Raw genomic sequence first — 13,072 nt, 5'->3', positions numbered from 1 at the left:
CTCCCTTCACTGCTTATACAAAGTGACTTCAGCAACTCTGCTTCCCAAATCAGTTTAACTGCCCACATCCAGAGAGGATGATTCCAGGCCTCAGTGCTGTGGTGGTGGCGATTCACTGATTTAGAGTTATCTTGGCATAGAAAAATCTGTGTTAGCCCAGACCAACCCAGTCTGTCAGCACTTAATCTCTGAGATTTGCTGTGGGGGTAATTTGAAAAATTTTATTCCTCCAACTCAGTATCTGACTTGCACAACATGAAAATCATAGGATCCAATTACCAAAAATGTAAGCGAGCTAAGACAAAATAGTAACCATGGCAAGAGAGCTCCCTAGCACAGATTACATCTAAATAAAAGCTTCAAGACTATTTAGCTGGATGAAGCCAAGCAAATCAGTGCATTAGTTGAATATGGTCCTCCCCTAGACCACGAGATCATTCTTGAATTTCAGAATTGTCCAGTTGAGTTTTTAACAGTTCTGAGGCCAAATTCCCTAACGCAGCCCAGCTGTTTTACATTGCTCTGGTTATGTGAAGCAGCTGCAAACCTGTCTCCATCAGGCAGTTGTACAGCTGGTTTGCACAGCTGGGTTGTATCACTGGCTATTCCAGGCAACAAGGCTTTTAATTTAAAACAAATTAAAAACTATTTGCTTGATAATTCATTTTTTAAATTCTACATTAGCCAAAACAACAGGCACAAACTAATATATTGAACTCAATTCAGCAGCATTCAGGAAAAAAGTCATTCAGCTACTGTAGGTATAAAATCTTCCTAGTCACTAAAAAGCTTAAAATGTGGAATAGCTCCGTGTCAGAATAACTGAACTATTTCAACCTCCAGTGTCTCTCTTCTGATGTGATTCACACTCTGCAAAGACAACTGGAATGCAATGGCATACAGGACCTGCACAGGGAAAAGGTTTGCAAACAAATATGGATATGTTAGCATTTTAAAAGGGCAGATGAAAACATAAAGTTGCAGTCTCTTTAGATTCTATAAAAAACAGAGTAACAATCCATCAGCTAAGAACTGGGAAACATCTGAACAAGTCCCCTGTAAAGACAAAAGCAAGTTTTCAGGCACTTTCCATATGAGGCAGACACATAGAGAAAACAAAACTTATGTATACAGCAGGTTTTGCAAACTTAAAAGAATATAGTGTGGGACAAGGACTAACTTTTTCTTAGGGCCAGAAAATTTTGCATTTCAGCAGCAGCAGCCACATTTCCAGGCTTTGTTATTCTTTTTCTTACAATAACAGCTCTGGTTATTCAAAGGTTTCTGCTTCTGTCCTTTTACATTCCCGAGCAGTGACAGCACAAGAGCACTGCTCAGTGGTTATTTGTATGTTCAGGGATTACTGGGGTGTAACTGGGGTGTAACTGGGGTGTAACTGAGGTGTAACTACACCATGCTGGCATTGCTGTGAGATGCACAGACCTCAGGGACACGGGAAGGGCTTCACCTGTGAGGAATTTACTGAATCGTGAGGAGAGAACAACAGTGACCCAAGATGAGCATCTCATCAGCTATTAAGTTGCCCATGTGAAATATATAAAGTAGCAAAGTTTTGCAGCATTCAGGGAGTACAGCCATATTTTACACTGGAAGCCCATTTCCTCCCTGTCTGGTGATTGAATATGAAGCACACAGGGTTTATGATTTGTGAAGACTTCCTGTCCAAAAAGCTGAGGTGCCACATCTGCCAAAAAAACTCCACTGATAACCTATTTTCAAAGGTATCTTTTATACTGAAAATCTCAACAATCACACTGCTCATCTCTTGGGTTTGGATAGTTTTACTGGTATGAGAAGTGTGAGAATTGCCTTCAAATTTAGTAATTAATCTCAGTGTTCATTTCTGTTCTGGCTATGGCAGAGAGCAGCTGCAGGTGTTGTTTCAGTGTCTTTGACACTGTTCATCATCAGACCTTCAGCAGGGATGATAATTCAGCAGCTGAGGAAGCATACTGAAGTTTCTAATACTGTTATAAACCATATCTTCTTACAAGTTTGTAGAGCAGTGGTAGATGCTATTTTTCTAACAGTACATTGCTAAGGATCTGGAGAAATGACTGCCTTCAAGCATGGATAGAACAAAACTCCCCATGTTTTTACCCCTCCAGATTGAATTACAGCAATGTATTTTGCACAAAATTACTTTTACAAATCACTGTCACTGTTTCATACAGAATATAATGGCCCTGTATTCACCTACCAGCACTAGACTGGATTCCCATTCATTCCAGTAAAATTAAAGGTTTGAAACTTATGAGCCTCAAAGAATCCCCTTCCCTTCTGCCAGTTCCAATCAGATCCAGCGTTGCCAGGGCTCCCACACAATGTTTGCAGTCAGGACTCTTCCAACTCCTTATGTGGCCAAAGAGAGCCAAGTTTCAGGACTTTCATCACATCCTGCAAGACCCACTTAACTGCAGCAGGCTCTTGTTAAAGCAGTGGAACACACTGCAGGTTCCCCAAAGTGTGCCAGGCACCTTTCAACCAATAAAATATGTTTCCTTACCCTGAAATGCTAAGTCTGCAAATGAATTCTACATGGCAAGAGACCAAGTGATTTTAAACAAGTAGGAAAAAAGAAGAGAACAGTGACAAATACAAGGTTTTCCAATTTTTTACACATCTCAAAGTTCCAAAGGTATCTTACTTTCTATGAGCATTTAAGTGTCAAGCCTCTGCAATGTCACTGATCTGCACTCATAACTAGAATTACAGATCTGACATAACTAGGGTGCTTGCTGCTCCAAACATGCAACAGAAGTGTCACCTGTCATTCCAGAAATCTCTTTCCTTTTTAAGGAAATATTTCTCACTGGCAGGAACTATACATTTCCATCAAGGAATTAGAAGGTTTTGATTGCAATTCTGTCATTCTTGCTCTTTTGCCCATGTACTTTATATAAAAAACACCAGTCTCTCAGAGGAGGAGTTAAATGGTAAGAAGGACACAAGCACATAATTTTTAAAGGAAATAGGAAAAGGATACAAATGGAAAAAATTAATCCAGCATTTTAATTTATAAACCCTCTATAAAAAAATGCTCATATCCTCGCTGCTTCTGGAAAAAAAATCTCCCAGTGAATACCAGCATATAATTTAAAATGTTAAATCACACACTGGTGCTGCCAAAGCAATAGCTCTGAACATCACAGCAGAAGAAACTGCCCAAAGACAAAATCCTGCTTTGTACAGAAGGGTGGCAGGATTGGCTCAGGAAACCCAAACCTCTGGCCTGATTTCCACAACCCCTGAAAGAGCCAGAATTGTCCTAATTCATAATATTGCTGGATCATCCCTCAGGGACACAATACATATTGAAAGATCAGCACACCATGAATCAGAGCTCAGTGACACCAACACAGACACCTTCCATGCCAAGCAAGGGTCAAGAGATAAAGGATCTGCCTTTGCAGACTTTCACTAACCACAAGTTCCTTTCCACAGGGAAATTTTCCATCAGGCAATTATCATTAGATCCCTTGCACTGTGCAGAAAGGTCAGCCTATGATTTAATGATGAGATTCTAACAAGAAGAAAGCACCAATTTAAAAATTACAATGGTGCTAATATGACCAGAAGAAGGAAATTAATACAGCTACCTGGATTTTAATTACTGTATATAACTACTATTTAATGAAACCTAAAGGTCACTTTTACATTCATTCTTCATGTTTTGACAGGAGTTGTTAGAGCAAACATTCATCTACACATTATAGATAGTGGTTTTAAAGGAAAAAGTATTCAAGTTTCTAAAAGAATATTACAGGTAACAATGTAACAGACTCTTTAAACAGAAAGTGAATCAACTCACGAGTTGCTCAAAAATACTGTTAGAAATATACTGCATGTTCCTTTCACACACACTCCTTCATATTACCACCTTCCCCAAAACTACAACTTGGAATCTGGAAGTACTTTGGGCCCCAATTCTATTCTGCTTAAAGACAGTTTAAATTTTGCATCAGACATAGGGTTAATTATCTTGCAACTAGATATAACATTTCTTAAAATATCTTTTCCCCTGGCAGAATCACAGAGCAGCTGAAGTGGGAAGGAACCTCTAGAGATCATCTAGTCCAACCTCCAGGTTGCCCAGGGCTATGTCCAGGCAGGTTTTGAGCATCTCCAAGGAAGATGAGTGCCCACAGTTCCTCCAGGCAACTGATTCCAGTGGTCAAACACCTTCACAGCACAAACAAACTGACTTTTAGACACTTAAAAGCAGCAGCACCTGCACAGGGACATGCAAGCTACAAAAACAGGGATGAAGTCCTCAAGAACAGCATTCTGACATCTGGAACAGCTTGAGCAGTGTAAAAATAAAAGTCAGCTCTTGGCTCCTGAAGTGATCACACCACAAGAGAGTAACAAAACTGCCAGGAGTACTTGCATTATGGAAAACTGTCCCCACACATCCCCTTCCTTAAAGATTCTTCACAGATGTTTACCAAAGCTGAAGTGATACCAAGAGAAACTTCCAAACTCCTTTGTTTTAGAGCACAGAGAACAATTTGTTGGATTGTTCTAAGCCATCCCTGCAATTCTGAATTGCCAAGTTGACAGAGATCAGTTTAGGACAACATTATTGTGTTACACAAGTATATTGATAATATCAACACAAGAAAACAGTCTTAGATGTTACTTACAGACAAATGAAAATGATTTTTAATCTGCTGCTGGAGGGTTTTATAAAGTGATCTGCCAACCACAGGGTGCACTTCGGAAAAAAACTTTTAAATTATTCTATGTATGCTAAAAAGAACCCTTTTTTTTTTTTAATAGGGAAATCCTATGAAAAAAAAATGTTTGCAGGTGAGGAACTCCAGTGGACAGACAGATGGAAGTGGACAGACCTGGTGTAAGGCTGTTCAACACCTACCATCATCTTCTTTGTTTTCCAGTGGAACACTCCAAGCAATCAGGTTCCTTGCTGTCCGTCCCTCTTCTGCCACTATTCTCCTCACTTTATCGTGGCTGTTGGAGCGTTGGAAAGAAGCCTGAAAACGAGAAATACACAGATGGGGAAACAAGAAAGAGAAATTTGGGGGTTGATACGTTAATTTCCTCCAATTTGTGGTTACACCACCCAAAGTGGGATGCTCAGGTGCTGAATTTTCATCAAACATCTGAAGCAGGTTTATGCATCCATTGTCATCACCATTTTTCTGCATGACAAGCAGAGTGATTCATCAACATGTCATGGGAGTTATTATCCAGCCCACAGTCTGGACCACACCACCTTCATCTAATTCACTGCCAGTGCTGCTAGAGAATCACAGTGGGCTGCACAAACTTTTTAATTACCTTATGTTAATTAGAACTAATTATTCAAGATAAAAGCTGCATAAGACCAAAATACTTGTGTTGGCTGACTGGTGAGAGCCTGCAGAAAGGCACAAGAACCTAGAAAGTATTTCCTGGTAACTGTGGTGGGCTGTTACTACAAAGCTGCAACTATTGAAAGATGGAATGAGAGACACTGAGGATGAACTTCATTTACCTAAAAAACATTTCTCTGCACTTGGGAAATGCACCATCACGAGACATTTGAAACCAAAAACATTAAAAAGTATTTGTATCAACTGTCAGATACCAATCAGATAAAATCTTGCCTCTTCTACAGTGTGTGATGTTATTCCTCAGAAAATAATTTGCAACAGAACCAAACTATGAACTGTAATAATAAACTTAGGTACCCTGATAGCACACAACTGCTGACCAAGTCAGCTTTAAACACTGGCAAATGTAACCACAAAGAACTTACATAAACCTAAATATTATTTAGGCACGAACAGACATTTCTCTATAAGACTAATCAAGAGGTACAGTTTTCCTCTTTTAGTTCTTACCATCGTATATCTCAGGCCTGCAGCCACTTTTACAGCTTTAGAAAGAAAATACAGTAAAATTACAGCAAAAATGAATACAGCAGATGAGTGGCTAGAAGTTATTAAGGTGGTAGGAAACACAATACAAATGAGAAACTGCTTTTACTTCACTATTTATATAATGTAAGTTTTTAACTTGTTCTCAACTGCCTGTTTTGAAGTCACAGTGTGCCATCTAGTGCTCCACAGACACCACAGGTAACACAGCAAGAGCAAAACAAAAATACCACTGCTATCAGTGAAATTTTGGAAAACCTAATATAATAAATACAGCATATTACACACTTTGGCCCAAAGAAAGCCAAACAAGCATGTAAAAAAAACCAGGGTCTGTACAAAACTGGCTCTAATCTATCCTTATTCTACACAACTAATTGCCTCTTCTCACTAGGAACTTTTACTAAGTGATAACTTCTGCTGTGTCAAGTTTGGTTTGGGTTTTTAATCTCCTGTTGTTTAACAATGCACTTTCCATCATTGATCTAAGAGTTAAAGATCCACAAATGTCACATAAATATTTTAAATCCCTTTAAACTACTGTATAAACTCCCAATGTAAATACTTGTGAAAGCTTACTCAATTTTAACTTGATCTCCTCTGAGATGTGTATTTAAACCAAAAGAAGAATTTTCAGACCGCATTTTACATTAATTTATTCTCAAATCTTCAACAAAGATCCAAACACTCACCTTAGCTGGAAGTAAAGCTAATCTACAGCATCCATAACTGCCAAAAATGAAACGAGTAAACAAATAAATCTTTACTCATCTATTGCACCTTTTTCTTCCAAATTCCCCACCAGCAGACAGTGTTCACTCAGCACAATCTACGTGAGATTTCACTGTGGCTCTCCCACAGCACAAGGCCACTCACTCTTGACTTACACAGGGGACTTGGAAACCATTTCACTTTTTCTTCCCTCCTTTTTATGCTGTTATGTTCCATTTCATCCTTCATTGGTCTTCCTTATTTTCCAGGCTTACCATCCCTACTCCTTTGCTGCTTTTACTCATGTTTTCCAGATCTCAGATTTCAAGTTTTCTGAATCTGAGCACTCAGGGTTTTCTCTTCCAGATTGTCTCCAGCTGATTCTGCCTTTGAAATACAATGTCCAAAAGCACATACAAATACTTCAGGGAAGACTTTCTCAATGCTAAACACTGAGGACAGGTTATCCACATCTTACAGGTGATAATTCCATTTAATCATCTCCAAATGATATGGGGGGGCTTTTTGCACTATGAGACTACCTTTGCATCATTAATGATGGTAATTTTTGACATGTCACACATAAATTAACACAACTTACACAGTCACAGAAAAACAAAGCCTGGAAGGGCCCTTTGCAGGTCCAGTCCAACCCCTGGTCAGAGCAGACCCAACTCTTCCTAGTGCATCAGCAGAATTTCTCTTGTTACATATATGACCTCCCATAACCTCCAGGGTCCTTTCTGCACAGCTGCCACCAGACAACCATTTCTCAGTCTTATTTCTGGAGATCATTACCCCCATGGGAGTGTAAAACTTCGCATCAGTCCCCACCACCCTGACTTTTGAAATTATTTATTTTCATACAAGCCAGAAAGGCTTATAAGGGAAGTGTAAGTATCTCATCATGACATTTCAAAGTACTTTGTATAACAAAACTAGAGCCTGACTTTAAACTCCCATCTCCATAACTCAAATGTCAGTCAAAAGAAACCAAGAAAGCCTTGAGGGAGGCCCTGATGGCACAGTTACCAATGAGGAAATGCACAGCCACTGAGTAAATTGTGCCAAAGTGCCTTTTGTTGTGCCATGGTTGGTACCAACAGTCCTTTCATTTGACAAGAGCAAACTTTAACACCCCCCCTCTACAAGTGATTGATACTGATATGTGGGGTTTGACTGCTTCCTCAGCCTGAATCCCTGCTGTTTGCTACTCAACTACCTGAAGAACTCACCTTCTTCAGAGTGCTCTGGATACAGAGCCAGAGGACTGACCAGAAACTGTTTAGCTTGAACAGCAAATGTTTGATATTTAGTCTGTGCTGTTTCTTTTACACAGCTATGAATACCAGAGGATCTTTCATGAGGATTCTTCCTTTAATGGTGTTCATACATATAAATATATTGATGTAAACAAAACTACCAATTTCACCCACTGCACTCTTGAAGAAAATTACTCCAGGTCTAACCTCAGCTTCTTCAAAGAACACTCTGAGAGTGGTACCAAACATCAGGGCCTTGCACTGCAGCACAGGTTGGATTAAAGCAGTTTAAAATGGGAATTAGCTGAAACAAATAAGTGCCAAAACCCACATATACTAACACAACTGGAAACTATGAAAAACAGAAGAAATACTCACATTTATTCTACAGCAAAATTCCTTTTTTGAAGGTTTCCCTTTATGATGCTAATGAATGAAATTTATTCAGCTCCTACAATCAATATTTTCACAGAAGGTAAAAATGAACTGATTTAGCAATGAATCCCAATTAGTTTTTCTGGCTGTAGAAAAAATACTGTGCCACATACTGCTGTAGTAGCTGAACATCTTACCATCATGTTATAGCCTTCCTCTGCATCAACAGGCTCACTTATTACATTTTTGGACGACCCCATTGAGTTTTCATACCTGTGTCAAAATAAATGCAATTAATTATTTTCACTTCAACCACTTCTAAAATTACTTTTAGCTTGTAGGCAGCACTTATGTCATGGACACCAGATGAACGTGGTAAGATTTTCAGAAGATAATTTTATTTTCAGAGTTTGCACTGCTGCTTATTGTAAGTAGCCAAAGGCCCAGGAAGAAAACAAAGAGAGAATGACCCTATAGAAAAATGTAAATGTACACGTAGTAAGATAGTGAACAGTACAAAGAATAGTGAAATGTTAAAACAAATCTTTGCATGGACTGCTCTGGAACAGTGAAGCAAGGAGAATAATCTTTTCTGTAACAGAGGACTGGGAAAAAAAGAAGAAGTTCAAAAAGAAAGAGCCAATCAGAGACAAACAGACCATTAGTACCAGATAATTAGTGGTGAAGCAAAATAAAATGGAAAAATTCTGTTCTCATTTACCTCTAACATCTGATGGTTCCTGTACAAGTCAGCTCTGAGGAAGTGAATACTTTTATCCAGCTGTGAATACAGAACCATTGCCACAAGTGCAGAAGTGCACAGGACTAAATATTTATAGGTTTATCAAACATTTCCAAAGCAGTGTCAACAATTCTGAAATAAAATTAAACCCTTGGCTTCAAGGTTAATAAATTCTGGACAGCTGTTGATTAGAGCATGAACACCCTAATCTTACTCTTCTGAAGAATCATGTGCTAACTGGAAATAAAAACCACTTTTATGTTATCAGAAATTAGGTAAGAGAACAAGATTAACCTTTAATCAGGTTCAAAGTCAGATTTTGTTGGCCTTTATCATTAATGACACTGCTTTCAGTTGGCTGTTCACTTGTTCTGACATTACATCTTGTGGTTCTCATAAATGGCCAAATTTTCTAAAAGTAAATAGCCAAACCTGCATCAACAAGCAGGCAGTTGTTTATATGCCTTAAGACAACCTACAGAACCCATAAAACCTGAAATGTTCTGCAGCTGAATGAAGGGAGCTGCGATTCTGAAAGCAAAGATTGTACTTCAGCATCACTTGAGGCATCAGGGCAGGCCCAGCATGAACCTTCAAACACTGAGGCATCCTAGAAAGCTGTGCTTTTGAACACCAAACCACCTTGATTGTATTCAAGGTGCAACAAAAGCTCATCGAACTGACATATATATTTGAGGAAAAAACCCGAGGGCCCAAGTGTTTTCCCAGTACTGCAGTGCATTTGGGAATAAAGTAGAAACAAGAATCTGTGTTTAGAGAAGTGCAGAGAAGACAGACCCTACCCCTGAGTACTCGGTGAGACCTACTGAGCTGTCAGCTCCTGGAGCCGTGATTTTCGCTGTCAGCTAAGGAAGACCACTGGTTTATGCTCGGGACGGCACTAGTAGTTTTTATGATTCAAATACTCGTACACCATGTGGCAGTTTTTAAGAGCTGACAGTGAAATTCCCTCCACGTGTGCCTCTCCCTTCCATACACACACAGAGCACGGGTGGGCCTGTGCAGCTCCGACGACCGCCGGGTTCACACGCACCGGGGTCCCCCTGACACGGAGCAGGTCGCAGTTTCCCCACAGCCAGCGGGGCTGGCTCGGAGGGACCGGCCCGTTCCCCGTTGGCCTCGCCGTGCTAGCCCTCACGGCACGGTCTGACCCACCCCCACCGCTCCCGGTCGCCTGTAGCAACCGGGCAGTCTGTGCCCCGGCTGGCAGGGCCGTGCCCCGGCTGGCAGGGCCGCGTCCCGGAGCGGCCCGCGGGGGGCTGTGCTGCTGAGGGGCTGAGGGGAGGGGGCCCGGCCCGCCGCCATCTTGCCCCGCGCGCCGGTCACTCACGCTCTCCGCCGCGCCGCGCCGTCCCGCCCGCGCGCGCCCCGCCGCGATGACGTCATCGCACTCCGCCGACAGCGGCCGCCCGCCCGCCCCGGCCCCGCCCGCCCGACCCCGCGCATGCGCCGGGCCGCCAAGGAGGGCGCTGACCCCGCGTCGCCCTTTGCTCCGCGGGGGAGCGGTTCCTCTGCCAGGCCTGCCCTCAGCCACTGAGACAGCCCTGAGGGGCCGGCACAGAAACACAGAATCGGTTAGGTTGGGAGAGACCTCTGAGGTCATCCAGTCGAACCTGTGACCGAAAACATCCAGTCTTTCCTTCAACGCCTTCAGGGACTGTGACTCCACCACCTCCCTGGGCAGCCCATTCCAGTGTCTAATGACCCTTTCTATGAAGAAATTCTTCCTAATGTCTAACCCAAACCTCCTCTGTGCAGCTTAAGGCCGTGTCCTCCTGAGACCTTTCAGGCAGCCGTAGAGAGTGAGAAGGTCCTCTCTGAGCCTTCCCTTCTCCAGGCTGAGCCTCCCCGGCTCCCTCAGCCACTCTTCACAGGACTTGCACTCCAGACCCTTCCCCTGCTCCAGCACCTTGCTCTGGACCCATTCAATGTCCTTCGTATCATGAGGGGCCCAGAACTGAACTCAGGATTCAAAATGTGGCCTCACCAGTGCCCAGTACAGAGGGACAATCACTGCCTTGGTCCTTCTGGCCACCCTGTTTCTGATACAGGCCGGGAAGCCCTTGGCCTTCTTGCCCACCTGGGCACACCTGAGCTCATGTTCAGCCGCTGTTGACCAGACGGGACCACTGAGCCTGCGGTGGTCACTCCCTCAGTGTCCTACCCTTCCCTACCACTGGGAGCTGGGAAAGCTGTAAACAACTGTGTGCAGTACCTGAGGTGTATGTATAATCCAGGCAAATAGCAAAATGGGTCCTAATCCTGGTGTGTGTCACTGAGGTGTAATTTAGGGTGCTGAGTCCAGCTTGGGCACTGAACCTGAGGAACAGTGTGGCCTGTGGAGATGCCAGCCCTCCTCATGGGTTCTGAGGCCTGGGAAATGTGATTCTCGAGGAAACACTGGATAAGTTGAATCTATTTAGCCAAAAGAAGACAAAATAAGTAGGAGTGTTCGAGCATGTAAAAGCATAATGTGTAAAGAGAGAATAATCCATTTCCCTCACTGTGACAGGAGTAGTGAGAAGAAAGAGGCCTAAATTGTAACCTGGACAGCTCAGGCTGTCATCTCTAAAACATTAAAAGTCCTACAAGGATGGGAATAGACATCCTGGGAGATCATACACGCTTCAGTTGGAGTCTCCAGGAACAGCAGCAACAACATCTCTCAGAAATTACACATTGGTTGACCGTGGATCAGAGCAGAGAGCTGAGCCAGGAGGTCCACGAAAGTCCCATCCAAATCCCTTCTATTGCCATGGTTTGATAATGAGCTTGATTATTATTTATCAGTCTGAGTTCCCACAGCTGCCTCCTCGGTGTATGGCTGAGCTGAGCACTGTGATACCACACCTGACATCAAATCCTGCTGTTCTGGGTCAATGCCAAATCAGACACCACATCAGAAGAGTGTCTTTTTACAACCTATTTCCTCAGATATTAATAACGGCACTAAATGCAAAGAAGTAGAAAAACAGGTCAGTAATGTCTGCAGAGTCTAAAATACCTCAGGACGCTTAGTGCAAGGTCATATGAAACAATTAGAACACTCAAAAAGTCATATCTGGGTACTACTAAAGCAAATGACTGTCACTTTGAAATCCAAATGCAGGGTGTTTGAATGTGATTATCTTTATAAGTGAATTGTTGCTCAGTTTTTTCCCTTACTCAAATCCACATGCCAAAATCAACAATTTCTATAATCTTTGCATGCAGGTCTTAAGGCTCAACTGTCTCGTATGCAGATTAAAATTTTTACACGGGATAAAAACAAATTTAGGAGAATGTGTCAAAAATGGAAGCCTATCTAAATAAAACTCCTGTAAATACATTTATTCTAGTAGTGTATAAATGACATGCATCAGAGTAAAGAAAATTAAGGGTTATTCAAGTTGTGCAGTTATTTATAAAACTGAAATGTAGAAATCTCAAAAACGTACAGTAAACACCAAATGGATAACTTCACTGGCAAGAAATGACTTTTCAGAAACTGGTTTTTGTGCTGCTGGATGACTGTCCTCAGGCTGACGGTCTAACAGGACCAGATTTACATTTGCAGATCTCATAGAGAAGAAGTCATGTGGAACATGACCTTCTAACATTAATTCCTTTGTGACCAAAAGAGTGGCTCCAAACAGATTTGTGGCAGACTGCATGCAATTTGGCTTGAGGGGAGGGGGGATTTTCCAGAAAAGTCAGAAAGTTCATCACATAAAAAAGGTTTTATATAGCATGACTTATATTCTAATGTAAAAATAGCTTCACTGATACTCCCTCTTAACTTAAAATAGTGATGCATTTGTTATGCACGTGGTTAAAATAATGGTGTGAACAAAAGAGCCTCTTTTTTTTTGTTCCCTGCATCCATACCAGAATGATCTTGAATTTATTATATGACTGGTTTAATTGTGTGCTGGAAAGTGTCTGGATTGTATTTTGACACAGAGAAGAATATGATTTCCTGTGTTTTCCCTCTTTTTGGGATTCTGATTTTTTCCTAACATAGAAGATATGACTTTCATAATAATAAACTTGCTCTTGCACATCTAATGTTGAGT

At 41.7% G+C, this 13,072-nt stretch overlaps 1 protein-coding gene across 2 annotated transcripts in view; it reads right to left on the bottom strand.

The window, feature by feature from the left end:
• Positions 1-10,400, bottom strand: part of SCAPER (S-phase cyclin A associated protein in the ER) — a 141,798-nt gene extending 131,398 nt beyond the window's left edge. For both annotated transcript variants that reach the window (XM_032699951.1, XM_032699952.1), the window contains exons 1-3: positions 10,348-10,400; positions 8,452-8,527; positions 4,901-5,018 (exon numbers count right to left, since the gene is read on the bottom strand). In XM_032699951.1, coding sequence (XP_032555842.1) covers positions 4,901-5,018; positions 8,452-8,514 — 181 coding nt within the window. In that variant the 5' untranslated portion in view covers positions 8,515-8,527; positions 10,348-10,400. The remainder of the gene's footprint in view (positions 1-4,900; positions 5,019-8,451; positions 8,528-10,347) is intronic.
• Positions 10,401-13,072: the final 2,672 nt, after the last annotated feature.

This window comes from Chiroxiphia lanceolata, chromosome 12 (assembly GCF_009829145.1).
Source record: "Chiroxiphia lanceolata isolate bChiLan1 chromosome 12, bChiLan1.pri, whole genome shotgun sequence".
NCBI classification, from domain to species: domain Eukaryota; kingdom Metazoa; phylum Chordata; class Aves; order Passeriformes; family Pipridae; genus Chiroxiphia; species Chiroxiphia lanceolata.
Note: the sequence above shows the minus strand (reverse complement) of the source record. Positions and strands in the feature narration are given on the sequence as shown.